The sequence below is a fragment of the Penicillium malachiteum genome, assembly GCF_028827825.1.
Source record: "Penicillium malachiteum strain IBT 17515 chromosome Unknown utg000001l:1.0-8184562.0:1.0-8186909.0, whole genome shotgun sequence".
NCBI classification, from domain to species: domain Eukaryota; kingdom Fungi; phylum Ascomycota; class Eurotiomycetes; order Eurotiales; family Aspergillaceae; genus Penicillium; species Penicillium malachiteum.
Window position 1 is genome coordinate 1,029,831 of NW_026643094.1, and position 12,498 is coordinate 1,042,328.

At 48.6% G+C, this 12,498-nt stretch overlaps 6 protein-coding genes across 6 annotated transcripts; 2 read left to right on the forward strand and 4 right to left on the reverse strand.

Moving 5' to 3' along the window:
- Positions 1 to 1,032: 1,032 nt before the first annotated feature.
- N7483_000382 (DUF3500 domain-containing protein) lies at positions 1,033 to 2,420 on the forward strand (the record flags this gene model as incomplete). Its single annotated transcript, XM_057083820.1, has 2 exons — positions 1,033 to 1,249; positions 1,345 to 2,420. 2 exons carry the CDS (start codon positions 1,033 to 1,035, stop codon positions 2,418 to 2,420), a joined length of 1,293 nt encoding a protein of 430 aa, XP_056949969.1.
- Positions 2,421 to 3,015: 595 nt separating this feature from the next.
- N7483_000383 (uncharacterized protein) lies at positions 3,016 to 3,902 on the reverse strand (the record flags this gene model as incomplete). The annotated part of the gene is made up of 4 exons (XM_057083821.1): positions 3,016 to 3,204; positions 3,283 to 3,573; positions 3,651 to 3,712; positions 3,803 to 3,902. The coding sequence occupies 4 exons, from the start codon at positions 3,900 to 3,902 to the stop codon at positions 3,016 to 3,018; spliced, it is 642 nt and encodes a 213-aa protein (XP_056949970.1).
- A 1,021-nt stretch (positions 3,903 to 4,923) lies between these two features.
- Positions 4,924 to 8,976, reverse strand: N7483_000384 (U6 snRNP complex subunit PRP24; the record flags this gene model as incomplete). Its single annotated transcript, XM_057083822.1, has 4 exons — positions 4,924 to 5,643; positions 5,698 to 6,054; positions 6,119 to 6,346; positions 6,403 to 8,976. 4 exons carry the CDS (start codon positions 8,974 to 8,976, stop codon positions 4,924 to 4,926), a joined length of 3,879 nt encoding a protein of 1,292 aa, XP_056949971.1.
- Positions 8,977 to 9,196: 220 nt separating this feature from the next.
- On the reverse strand, positions 9,197 to 9,652 carry N7483_000385 (uncharacterized protein; the record flags this gene model as incomplete). The annotated part of the gene is made up of 1 exon (XM_057083823.1): positions 9,197 to 9,652. The coding sequence occupies one exon, from the start codon at positions 9,650 to 9,652 to the stop codon at positions 9,197 to 9,199; it is 456 nt and encodes a 151-aa protein (XP_056949972.1).
- Positions 9,653 to 9,922: 270 nt separating this feature from the next.
- N7483_000386 (mitochondrial 54S ribosomal protein uL22m) lies at positions 9,923 to 11,005 on the forward strand (the record flags this gene model as incomplete). Its single annotated transcript, XM_057083824.1, has 2 exons — positions 9,923 to 9,962; positions 10,029 to 11,005. 2 exons carry the CDS (start codon positions 9,923 to 9,925, stop codon positions 11,003 to 11,005), a joined length of 1,017 nt encoding a protein of 338 aa, XP_056949973.1.
- Positions 11,006 to 11,403: 398 nt separating this feature from the next.
- On the reverse strand, positions 11,404 to 12,461 carry N7483_000387 (histidine phosphatase family protein; the record flags this gene model as incomplete). Its single annotated transcript, XM_057083825.1, has 4 exons — positions 11,404 to 11,733; positions 11,802 to 12,065; positions 12,107 to 12,301; positions 12,372 to 12,461. 4 exons carry the CDS (start codon positions 12,459 to 12,461, stop codon positions 11,404 to 11,406), a joined length of 879 nt encoding a protein of 292 aa, XP_056949974.1.
- Between the last annotated feature and the right edge of the window lie 37 nt (positions 12,462 to 12,498).

Below are 12,498 nucleotides of genomic sequence, written 5' to 3' on the forward strand. Positions count from 1 at the left end.
TTGAGAAGAAGAAAGTAGGAAAAGCCGAGAGTCAGGTGATGGAGATGTATTATTTTTCTAATCTCGTGACTAGACTTCCCCAGAATATAATTAATTTAATTTTGCAAGTCCACCTAATTTACCTGCATATCATAGCATCCCCTATGTAAGCACATAGCGGGGTATTAATGCGGGGCACTCAGTAGAGTCAGTACGCGTCACTTGCAGAGTACCGTAGCTGGATTTTTTGGAGTTGAGTCACCTTCATCCCATTAAGTTATCACTTTGATGGATACTAGTACGTTCAAATGACTCGGATTTTCAATTATTATGAGTTTGATCGATGCAGGGTCTGTCAGTTCTATGTACTCCGTAGTAATCAAAGATTGAACAGTTGTCTACTAGTATTTTGCTTGTTTGGTTCGATCTGCTACTTATCAACTAAACCCCACACATACTTTCAACCTTTAACCTTTAACTTGAAGTTCTATCTTCAAATGTATTAGTGATCAGTCTGAATAGAATGGACTAGATCTTGAATATAGCCCAGATTCAACGGATATAAACTTGAATTAGTCAAGGCAAAAATCCAAGGCAAATCCGAATCTCATATCCGGGGAAATAAGCATCCCACTTCGCCCACAATTCCATTCATCCGTCGGATGGCATGATCATCGCTATGTTTCCTTATGTATTACTACAACCGAAAGAGAGATTCAATTAGAAACAGACCAATTCCACCTCAAAAGATATTTCCCAGCTTCTCTACAAGTCCTCATAAATGTGTTTCCGGCGGCTTCGGATTGGCTATAACAGGACCCCTCGCCACCTCTTAACTATGGGAAAGGCGGATAAAATCTCATCCACTCCCCACGCTCTCGTGGGGATGCCGCCTCACTCCGAATCTGTGGGGTTTGTGAGGTTTGACCGAGTGCAGCTATTATAATACTGTTACTGCTCCCTTCTCTCTTTTCTTCAATTGATTTCTTTCTTCTCTACCTCCCCTCTTTTTCCCTTACCTATTCTCCTCCCTTAATCTATACCACCTTCACAATGGCTTCTAACTCGGCTGCTCTCGAGAAGCCGACTGGCGAGTACCGCCAATACCTGCCAGACTTGAACCTCAAGCGCTTCCAGGTTATGTGCACGCAGGACGCGCACGAGTATGCTGATGACTTTAAGACAAACAAGCAGCCTCCTTGGTTGCATGCGCTTTACATGCATTGGCTGGATCTGCTGCATGAGCCCTTCAAGGGTGTTACAACCGATGGTAAGAATCATTGCATCATCATCCGAAGTGGGGTGGAATAGAAAACGAGTTGCAAAAAAAAGAGAGAAAACACATTCACTAACCAATCCTCTTAGGTCACGTCCGACCCGATCTTTTCACATTGCAAGATGAAGATGTTCCCATCCAACAGATCGTCGACACAACACAGACCTTCCTCGGCCTGTTAGACGATAAGCAAAAGGAAGCTGTGAGCTATCACATCGACTCCCCACAGTGGCGCACATGGTCCAACCCCGAGTTTCTCCTCGCACACAAGGGTGTCCGCCTCGACGAGGTCACCGAGAATGTGCGCGACGCCGTTATGAACATCCTGAAGGCGACCCTCTCACCCGAGGGTTACGAGAAGGCCGTCGCAGCCATGCGCATCAACCACTTCCTCGGGGAATTGGTCAAGTCTCCCCGCGTGATGAACGAGTTCTCCTACAACTTCGTCCTCTTCGGTCGTCCCTCCGCTACCCGACCCTGGGGTTGGTCCTTCTACGGTCACCACCTGTGTCTGAACGTCTTCCTGTACAAGGGCCAGATCATCGCCTCGCCCTGGTTCACCGGTGCCGAGCCCAACGAGATCGATGAGGGTCCTTATGCCGGAACTCGCATTATGCAGGTTGAGGAGAAGCTCGGATTGGAGCTTATGCAGTCACTGTCTGCGGAACTGCAGTCCAAGGCTCGTGTCTTCGAGCTTATGAATGATCCCGCCATGCCTCCTGGTCGCTGGAACAAGGATGACCAGCGCCACGTCTGCGGTGCCTACCGGGATAACCGTGAGGTTCCATACGAGGGTATCCTCGCGTCGACCTTTAGCGAGGAGCAGAAGAAGCTCATGTACGGAATTCTGGAGCAGTACCTCCTCTACCTGCCTGCTAAGTCGCGGGCACTGAAGCTGGAGCAAGTTCGTCGCTGGGAGGCGGAGACTTACTTCTGCTGGATTGGTGGATACGGTGATGAGGATCCTTTCTACTACCGCATTCAGAGCCCTGTTATCCTTGTTGAGTTCGATCACCACTCCGGTGTGTTCTTGAACAACGAGGAGCCCAAGAAGTTCCACATTCATACTTTGCTGCGCACTCCTAACGCCGGTGACTACGGTCATGCGCTGCGAGCACAGATTCCCGGTATTGAGGGAATCAATGGAAAGCATATTGTGTGGTAGGTGGCCGATGCCTGACCTATGAAATCATTTTTATATAAAACCCCACTGTCATGTATTACTGTATGCGATGAATGTTGATGAACTATTTTCTTTTCTGTTTACTCCAATTCCCTTTCTGCATTGTTCAGACTGTACTAGTTGATCCGGTCTGATTTGCTGCTTATTAAAGGTCAACTCGCGATGCGAAGATATGATCGATTCCGCGGTTTCTTGTGTGTGTGGTGTCTCTTCGAAAAATAAAATAGATGAGGAATTATCATTTCAAAAATTCAAGTTCAAACTATGATATAACTAGTGATTATTCAGATTGGTCGTGTACTGCCCAGGTGATATAGGTAGTAGGCTCAAGCCGTTGAAATGACCATAAAACCTTCGAATTAGTATATACAACTCGTGACGCCATGAAATATAAAAACTCGATAACCCAGACACAGCCGCCAGACAATACAGATACATCAGTGAGATATCCAGAAATAAGGCAGCTTAAAGAAGCCTCCACCCAGCACGTCCGAAACTTCGTAGACAACAGAGCGTATATATCACATAACAAAGAAAGCCGCCTGTGTGTCAGAAGTGAGAAATAAAAGAAATCTCATTAGATAACTCTCAGCGCATCATGATCAGGAATCAACTCATAACCACCCTCGGACGGTAAGATCTGAGCCGCCACAATAACTGCGCCAGCGCAGAACAGACTAACACACCAGCTCACCGTACAAAAGATCCACGATTCATCAAGTCGCCAGCCAACGAAGAACCGATCTTCGTTATCGAATAAATATGCCTATAAATATCAACATCAGATCACTTCCAGAGTCTTTCTCCCACGTTCCATTGGCTGAAAATATTGAGAATTACTTACCACAATAGACATACTCGCCGCTTGGATAAGCGCGGACAATATAATCAAGAGACTGAGAATCCGCCAACCATTCTCCCGAATTCTCTTTCCACCCGATAAGATGATGAGGTATGCGACGATACTCATACCCTGTAAAACGACGGCAAAGGACATCAGGAAGCCAACGGAGCGCCACATCGAACAAAAGTATCGGTCTTCGCCATGACAGTCTTCACGGGCCGGAAAGCCTTCACAGGTATCCGTTAAGGAGGAACAGCGACGATGTAAACCGTAGGAGTAATGGTGAGCGGGCTAGAACAGAAGCACGTGGGTTAATAATGTGATCTTTGCGGTCGCGTAGTAGAAAGCATCTCGTATAATACACTTACCTTTTCGCTATGATAGCTGACCCATCTTGGGATTATTATAGAACTTATTGTCAGACCAAAGGCTATGGATAAGTGTCGTTAGCATTTTGTGTGATTTGGAGGTTCATGTTTCGTTGTTGCCTGGTTGAAATCTGTCCTGGTATGGCACTTACAAACTAGGAAGACTAGTAGAGTACCGACGTATACAATTGTCTTAGTGAAGAATCCCGTATAATTTCGATCTGTGCCTCGAGGCACCAAGTGGAAATCCATGTTGGTAACCTTGGAATGAAGGAAGGGAGGAGGTTGCGACGGAGGGTTTAATATGAGGGATTTGGTCCGTGCAACAGGGATCTGAGTGTTGGAGATAAGAGAATCTCTCACGTGTGTCGAAGAGAGATTCTCCCAATAGAGAGTTTATGGATGATTTCAGGAAGGAATGAAAGAGTCAAAGACCCAAAGGATCAAGCCATAAAGTGTCAAGGTCAAGTGAACTTGAACATGCAGCTTAACTTGATTTTCTGGGGGTTTGACCCACTTTGTCCCACTTATCTCCCCGCTCAATTGAAACTTTGTAAAAAGGATCTTCATAGGTGGGCTTATCTTACTACATTATGGATATAACATGCATAGAAAGCTATTGCTAGTTTCAATGTGGGTAGATAAACCCCTGATGAGCTATACACATGTGTAATGTACCAAAAGGGACTGATATACTACTAGGTACGGAGATATGCCATCTAACATCTGAACCATTCAAGGCACAGCACCTACTGCTCTACTCCGTACCTAACATTGAACCTAGGAATAGCTTACAGTAATTCACGAAGCATCACACAGATACAGTGTCACTAGGCATAATAACACTCGGACTAATCAGACTACATGAAAATTAGTGTGACTTTACACAGGACACATCAGCCCAGGGAACAATATGTAGGGAAACTCGCCCTGACAGAGCGAGTCTCTGAACAGCCGTCATCATTAGAACTAGGGAACCCAGCAATACATAGCCATAATGTACAGAGGCGAGCAGATTGACAACCTCACGAGCAATACCAAGAATAACTCAGGAGAAACCGACCATGGCACATAAAACGGCCTGCGTAGTCCATCTTGCGGTGGAATCCCAAATCGGAGAAAAGCCACCAGCAAATATAAGAAAGCAAGACGAACATTGAAAGAAAAGGTACAAAAAAAAGAATAAGGAAAACAACCAGAAAACGCCAGCCATATTCATGCCTCAAAAAAACATAGGGATGCTGCGCCGGATAACATTCATTGCCGTTGCACTTTATTCCTTGCGAGTCTGCTGCAGCATCGCTCGGAAATCATCATTGCTCTTTTTGGACGGGCCTTCAGCACCAACATGATCGTCGGTAGAAGTGTCCATCTTATCACCCGTATTGGAGGCACTGCCGGAGCTGAACGTAGGAGGCGCTCGTTTCACTCCTAGTCCGACTCGGCGGCCTCCTCGGGAACCGGCTTGTTGTGGGCGCCTGATGGGACCCGCCGGCTGAAGGGTGTTCTTGGGCTTCTCGGGTTTAATCGAGGTGATTCGAGAAGCCTTGTAGTCTGCCTGGAGGGTTTTCAACTCTTCCACAGTACCGATGTGAAGTGGTCGACCTGGCACAATTTCCTTGCCCTCGAGTGCCAATGATGCTTTGCCAGCATCGTGGACATCGGCAAATTCAACAATAGCACCCTGGTGATCTGGCCGCAGGACAATTTTGATGAGTCGTCCTAGCGGCTCGACCAACGCACGAATGCGAGCATCGTTAACGGTATCAGGCACATTCATCAAACCGAGAGTACGGTCCCAACGCTCGCCAACTGTTTCTACAACATCCGGACCGGCACCGTTAGTCTCAGGGATAGGTGAAGCTGACGAAGCAACCCGAGAGATGATGGTACTAGCCATACGCTTCGGCCCGGAATTGGAGCCCAGTGTGACTCGAATGGGGCGGTTTCTGAGTAGTTCGCCGTTCATTGCCTGCGCAGCAATCGCTTCCTCCTGTACTTGGAATTAGCATTTGGCCCACGAAAAGTTGATTGGTAGAAAACTTACGTTGGTAGAAAAGACCACGAAGCCAAAGCCTCTGCGACTGCCATCAACGTTCTCAGGGAGGTGAACATTTTCAATGGTGCCGAATCTTGAAAACTCTTTCCGAATGTCGTCCGCCGTTAATTTGAAGTTCAGGTTTGCGCAGAAGATCTCACGCTTTTCCACAAGAGCTCCGCTGCGATTCTTTTTCTGTGAGGGATCCGAAATCTTCACAGACAGGTTAAACCCATCTTCGGTACGGGTTCCATTCAGTTCAGTTGCGTTTTGAGCAGCGACAGAAGAGTCAAACTGAACATAACAGAACCGGCGGCTGGTCTGGTACTTGAGCGATGGCCAACGAACATCAACAATACGACCATACTAATGAAAATTAAATATGTTAGTGGCGTGGAGGAGTATATCATGGGGGATCATCGTAGCATACCTTGTCAAAGAGACCGTGAATATACCCATCGTCAGCCGTTGCAGGGAAATTGGTTACCCATAGAGTCGATCCGGTTTCAAGCTGCACATCGATAGTGTTCTCGCCGAAAGACTTTTGATCGCGGGTCAAAGCGCCAAGAGCATCTTCCTTTGAGTCGAATTCCATAACTGCAATTTGAGAATCACCATTCTCAGCAGTTGCCATCTTGACAGCATTGATCGTACCGATCTATTCTCCAAATTAGTAAACGAACCATTACAAAAGAGCCAGTGTGGTGTACTCACGTGTCGGAAGAACTGCCGGACCTGGTGCTCAGAAGTGTCCCGAGGCAAGTTTTTAACCACTACAGTCGAGTGTTCACGGTCACGGTGGGGTTCCACCGGTTCCTCCTTGACCTCTGGGTTAACCTCCTGGGCAAGTTCCTCGCTACGAGCCTTCTTTGCATCGGGTGCACCATTTGCATCTACCTCATCATCACGCTTTCGCTTCTCCGACGAAGAGGCAGATTCAGCTGCTGCATCCATATGCTGCTGTTGGGCCGAGGCCGCTTCATGCGCCTCTCTGGTTCTGCGAGCATTCACAGCCCTCATAACCTTACGAGTTTCGATAACAGCAAGTTGCAGTTCATCCGAGTCCTCGTAATCCTCGCAATGAGCGAGGTAGGTTTGCACTATCTTTTCAGGCCAGTCAAGGTCCTGCCTCTTGATAGCTTGCTTGAGAACAGCAGTTGCATAACTGGGTGTCGGGGTTCGTCTCGCAGCATCCACAGTTGCCTCACCCTGAACAAACTTGCTCCAAGAGATAAGCTCCCATGAGTAGTAGGTGAGCCAGAATTCATAGCTATTACCACGACGACCCACAAGACCCTTGAAGGTCTCACGAGCACTGTCCCAGCTGCCACTTTCGCTAAGATATCGAATATAGATACGCTCCAGGCGGAACAGAGGGTCTCCTTGATAGGTTCGCCCATACTTCTTCTCGCCTAGCTCTTGAACGCTCTCGATTGCCGACCGAATTCCAACTTCTGCGACATCAAGGTCTTCATCGGTTGAGTCGGACAAGAAAGCGCGTCGCCGAAGATAAGCGCACCAAGTGGTGTGGACTTTCAGCACTTCTTCCATGCCACCAGCATCAAGCAATCCAGTTGCCGTGGCCCGATGCTTGATCTCGGAGATGATGGCGAATGAGAGACCTTCGCGTTCAGAACTCAACAGGTACTGCGACCAAAGATTACCAGACCATGGGCAATGACGGGTCCCACGATCCAAGGTAGAGATCGTAGTCGTAGAGACATGATTATGCATCGATTCTCCGAGGAGGAACATAACGTGGTCTTCCCAAAGAGTGACATCAGTGGGGAAACGCAATACCGCACGTTGATAAATGGCATTAGCCAGCTCAAAGTGAAATTCTCGTCGGCGGCGATTACGGGTCAACTCCCATTCGATGTACTCTGTGTAAACGTTGTACTCCAAGGATCTATCACCGGTTTCTTCAACCTTGCTCAGTCGATGCTCATATTCCTCGCGTGCTGAGTAGACTGCCTTCAGGTTTGAGGCCTGAGCAACAGTCTCTGCCATCATACTCTCGTAATTTGATTCGTAATACGTCGAGACAAATCCAGAGAAACTCTGGAAGGTCTGATCCCAGTTTGCATGGGGTGTTTTGAGTCGCAGATCATACAAGCCACGGAGGTGATTGATTTGCTCTTGGGATGGAGATCGAGAAATATCTTGCGAGAGTAGCTCAAGGTACCGGTCCCAAACTAAATGACTGTTGTTGATCCTCCAGCGGGTTGATTCAGCAGCCTCTTTCCACACATCCAGGACGGACTGCCAGGTGAACCTCCGCCGGTCTTCCTCATTCCACTGGCCAGCACCACCACCTTCCCCAACGGCTGATCTGTAGAGGTACAGCACCCATTCGCCATAAATGTGCCAGAGTTTAGTGCTACCGAACTCTTCGACAACTGAGCGCCGGCACAAATTTACAACAGCGTCGCGTTCGACCGCTGAGTGGGCTAACATGCTCTCATCTTGAATCCACTCCGCCCAGAGATCCTCACCCATGGCGAAAAGCTTATCCATCTCTTCTCGCGCTATCCGCATATCCTTGAGTAGGTCATAACGCCGGGGATCGCCGTGAAGTTCAGGATTGTTAGGCGGGTAGACATGGTTCACAAATCCGCCATGCAAAATGCCGATAAATTTGACATGCGCATCGTAGGTATGAGGATTCTCTTGGATCTGGTTAAAAAGATCGGTCGCCAATCGTTGTGCGTCCGGGTCCAGGGATGTATCAGTATAGTTCCTGCGCGCACTTTCGCGAGGACCTTCAGACATGGCGATGTCGAACGATGTGCGCGGGATGGGTGTGTTGTGGTTGATCGGATTCACGTGAGGGTGGATTGTGGACGGTGACAATTGGTGCTCGTACGACTCGGTGCCACGCAACATACTTTGAGCATTCTGCCGCTGTGGCTGATGATGTTGCATTGCAGCCAAATCGGCTAACGTGTCCATGCCGGGAGTTGAAGGTTTTGAGGACGAAGGTCGGTCGGTCGCGGGAGACGACCCATTGCCAGTGCTTGGGTTAGCACCGACGGGTGGGTTCCCTGCTGTCGGAGAAGTTTCCGGTATCCCAGGTCCAGTCGGCCCAGTCGGGGCATAGATTTGCTGTGCAAGAGGTGAGGAAGTCTTTCCCTTGCGAGTGGAACCAGACCGAGTTCGTTGAAGTGCCTTGTGGGGGGATGGCCCTGCAGTCGGGATGGGTGCATTCTTTGACGTGACACCGGCCACTGGCGTCGAAGTTCCAGACTTAGGATTGGAGTCCGGGGAAAGTAATGAATTGATATCCATCCTGCTAACTCAAAGCGAGAAACAGGCAAGAATAAAAATTAATAAAAAAAAGCGTGCTGTGATAAGCCCACTTGAGGGAAGAGATAAGAGGTGAAATTAAAGCGATCTAGTTCTCAAACTCGATCAAGGTGAGTAGGTCGTCGACGGATAGTGCTAAATGAGCAGAGATCCAAGTTAAAAGAAGGCGACCAGATGCCTTAACAACAAGTCCATCCCTATATCAACCAGGACAGATACTGCTGGTCCGAGTCTCGTGCCGATCTTCGGTTTCGCCGAGGGCTTTGCGCGACTCGTATCTTAATAACCAAGGCTCTTTGTTCCGAGGAGCTCTGCTGGTCCCAGTAGATGAATATCGTGGTGTGTAAAGGAACGTGTCGGCCGAAGGAGCGGGACCCAAAGCTGAACAAACCCGGGTGGAATGAACAGCTAGGTTAAAGCAGGGATCGGGAGGGGAAGGAGAAGGAAGAGAAGAGAAGCCACAGGCGAGCAGCCTGGGAGGGTTGGAGGGAGGATGAAGGAAGGGAAAGAACCGATGAGGAAGAGAAAGAGCAAGAACCGGGAAGGAGAGCGCTGAAGGCCCTGAGTGAGGGAAGATGAGGGCTAGTGGATCTTCACTGTGGAGATGACGGTGTGAGGGAAGACCTGCAATGTGGATAGGTTCGGTCGAATGCCCCATGAGGCCCGGATGGTTTCAAGCTATCCAAAAGGATAAAAAACAAATCGCTTGTAAACCTCACGGGTGGGGGAAGTCGCTATCTTTTCCTTTCTAGTCGTTCTACTGTTCGTGATCAATCACGTCGCGACCTGCATCTAGTGGCCTGAGGCCAAAACGCTAGTCACGGGACGGCATAGAGACCAATTGCGCAGCTTAAGTTTGACCTTTTTTCTTACTACAATTCGCTTCCCCGATCTCCGATTCTACATTACATTCCCTTCAACGGCCACAATGGGCTCAGTATTACCGTATGGGCAGCTAGTCCGGTCTGGTATGCTACGAATTGATCATCTTGCGGAAGTTTTTTTCATGTATCACTAACACTCCAATTCTTTAGCGGCCCGGACCCGTGTCGCGTATATCCCCCAGCGTACATTGACTTCAACCGCCATTCGTTACGCCCAGAATGAGAAGCCCGCCAAAAAGTCCAACTCGCTCTTCTCTTCGATGAAGAAATGGGTCCTCGGAGACTCCGACGCAAAGCCTAAAGTTACTCGAACTCCCGCTGCACCCCCTGCTCGGGAAGGCTCACTCGGATCAAGCTCGATTTTCGCAGAAGATACAGCCAACACGTCTGGTCCAGCACCGACCCGCAAGAAGAAGAACATTCAGCAACAGACAGCGGGCCAGGGTCCCTTATACCTCGAAGAACGTACTCCGGCTAATATGCAACTGGGTCTGAACCCCAACCCTAAGGCGCAGCTGCGATGGGAGAAGAAGATGGTCATCCGGGAGATTCGGAAGCGTGGCCGTGTTCCCAAGGCCATTCAGATTAAGCGCACCGAGCGCGAGTCTCTTGCCAAGTCACACTGGTTCAAAACCTCCGTTAAGAAGCTGGGTCCTCTGGCTCGCCAGATTGCAGGCAAGAACATTGACGAGGCTATTCTGCAGATGCGCTTCAGCAAGAAGAAGGCTGCGCAGGATGTACTTGGTCACTTGGAGCACGCGAAGAACGTCGCCATGGTCCGTGCCGGCATGGGCCTGTCACAGAATGATGAAGCCCTTAAGCCTATCACCGTCACATTGAAGGATGGTGAGCGTAAGAAGATCACCGACCCCACAAACATCTATATTGAGCAAGCTTGGGTCAACCGTGGTCCTTATGGACACGGTATGGATCACCGTGCCCGTGGTCAGATCAACCAGCTGCGTCCCCCAGCCACTGGTCTCTCGGTTGTATTGAAAGAGGAGAAGACCCGTATCCGTCAGTGGGAGGAGCGGGAAGCTACTGCCCTGCGGAAGCGCAAGGAGCAGCTCTGGGTCCAATTGCCGGACCGAAAGATCTCTGCTCAAAACCAGTTCTACAGCTGGTAATTGTGTGGTTTATGCTTAGTATTCTCCCTTTGGCGTTGCATTTGTATTATTTTAACACCCGAAGACTCCATCATGTGTGTTGGTTGTCTCCCTTTATTCTGTTTCCTTTTCGTCTTTGACCGGTTGGGTTTGAAGAGATTCTGCATGTAGAAGAAAGCGGGCTAGTCGCCCATGTACAATACCTACAATATTCAAGAACACCTTTCATGAAACTTTTCCAATCATTTAGCTTCCACTTTTGCCTGCTCCTTGACAGAGGTATCATACTACCACCATGCTTGTAACTCAGAAATAGGTAGTATGTAGTATGTTCAAGTTATGAAAGTGGAAATTTTGGGCACTTATGTAGTCAACTGGTATAGTAATGTGTGTGTACTACCCTCACTCAGTGCTGTCCATCATTTTCTTTCCGCTTGCACAACAACAGGGATAACAGCCCCAGTCTGCAAGCGAAAGGCTCGGTGTCCAACAATATTGAGAATACTCGTGATGGCACCCGAGTGCGCCGTCAAAGATAGGAAAATATTATCATCCGTCGCAAAGATATCGTTCAAGAATTCAGTAAGTCTCGCATCTCGATCCTCATCGGTCTCCCTAATTTTCGGGTCCCAAAGTAGATCATCTTCGCTGAAGCCAGCCTCGAATTGATACTCGGGGAAGTCTGCTTTGATCTCGGATGCCTTAGATCGGCGATCGCAGGTATGCTCACCCAGCGTCTCTCGAAGTAACTATATCATTTAGTATTCAGACTGGCGGGGATGAGAGATAGTGATTGGAAATTCATATCCTTTCTTACCTCCTTGATGAGAGGGCGAAATTGTCGAGTAAGTGGCATGTCCAAGCCCTGGAATGTGATCTGTGCTGTCTCACAAGTCCGATGCAGCGGGCTCACATAGTATGACTGCGGGTATGGAATCCCATTCTGGATCTGAGTGGCCCAAGTATCATATGCAGTTTGGGCCTGGGCTTTGCCTACGGGTGTAAGATGGGCATCAACCCAACTCCCATACTCGTCTCCGTCCAGTAAGGACCAATACTCCTTCACATATGATTGATCAGTCTCAAAATTAGATGGAGTATCATAAGGAAGGATATGCTTACATCCCACTTTTTGGTCCCATACCGAACCTCGGCGACGTTATGGACACCTTCTCCATGACGACCAAGGAAGAGCACTTTGTAGCAAACCGATTCCCCTCCAAGAGCGTTCAATTTTTGGATTTCTTGGGTAAAATTTTGCCACTGGGTATGTAACGAATTGTCCTCACGAACAATCAGCCCGAAATTAGACGCTGCCTGTATCAGGTATGAATAGATTGTTCTTTTAAGCGAAGCATTCCTGTGGATACAGGAGGTTGAATCTTACATAGTCAAATGTGGCTGGGTCCGTGGTTGGTTCATCCTGAAGGAAGAATCCAGGCACAGCGGAGAACTTGAATGTGGTTGACTGTGTCATTTTAGGAGTCTTCAACTGCATGATCTTGGAGAGGAGG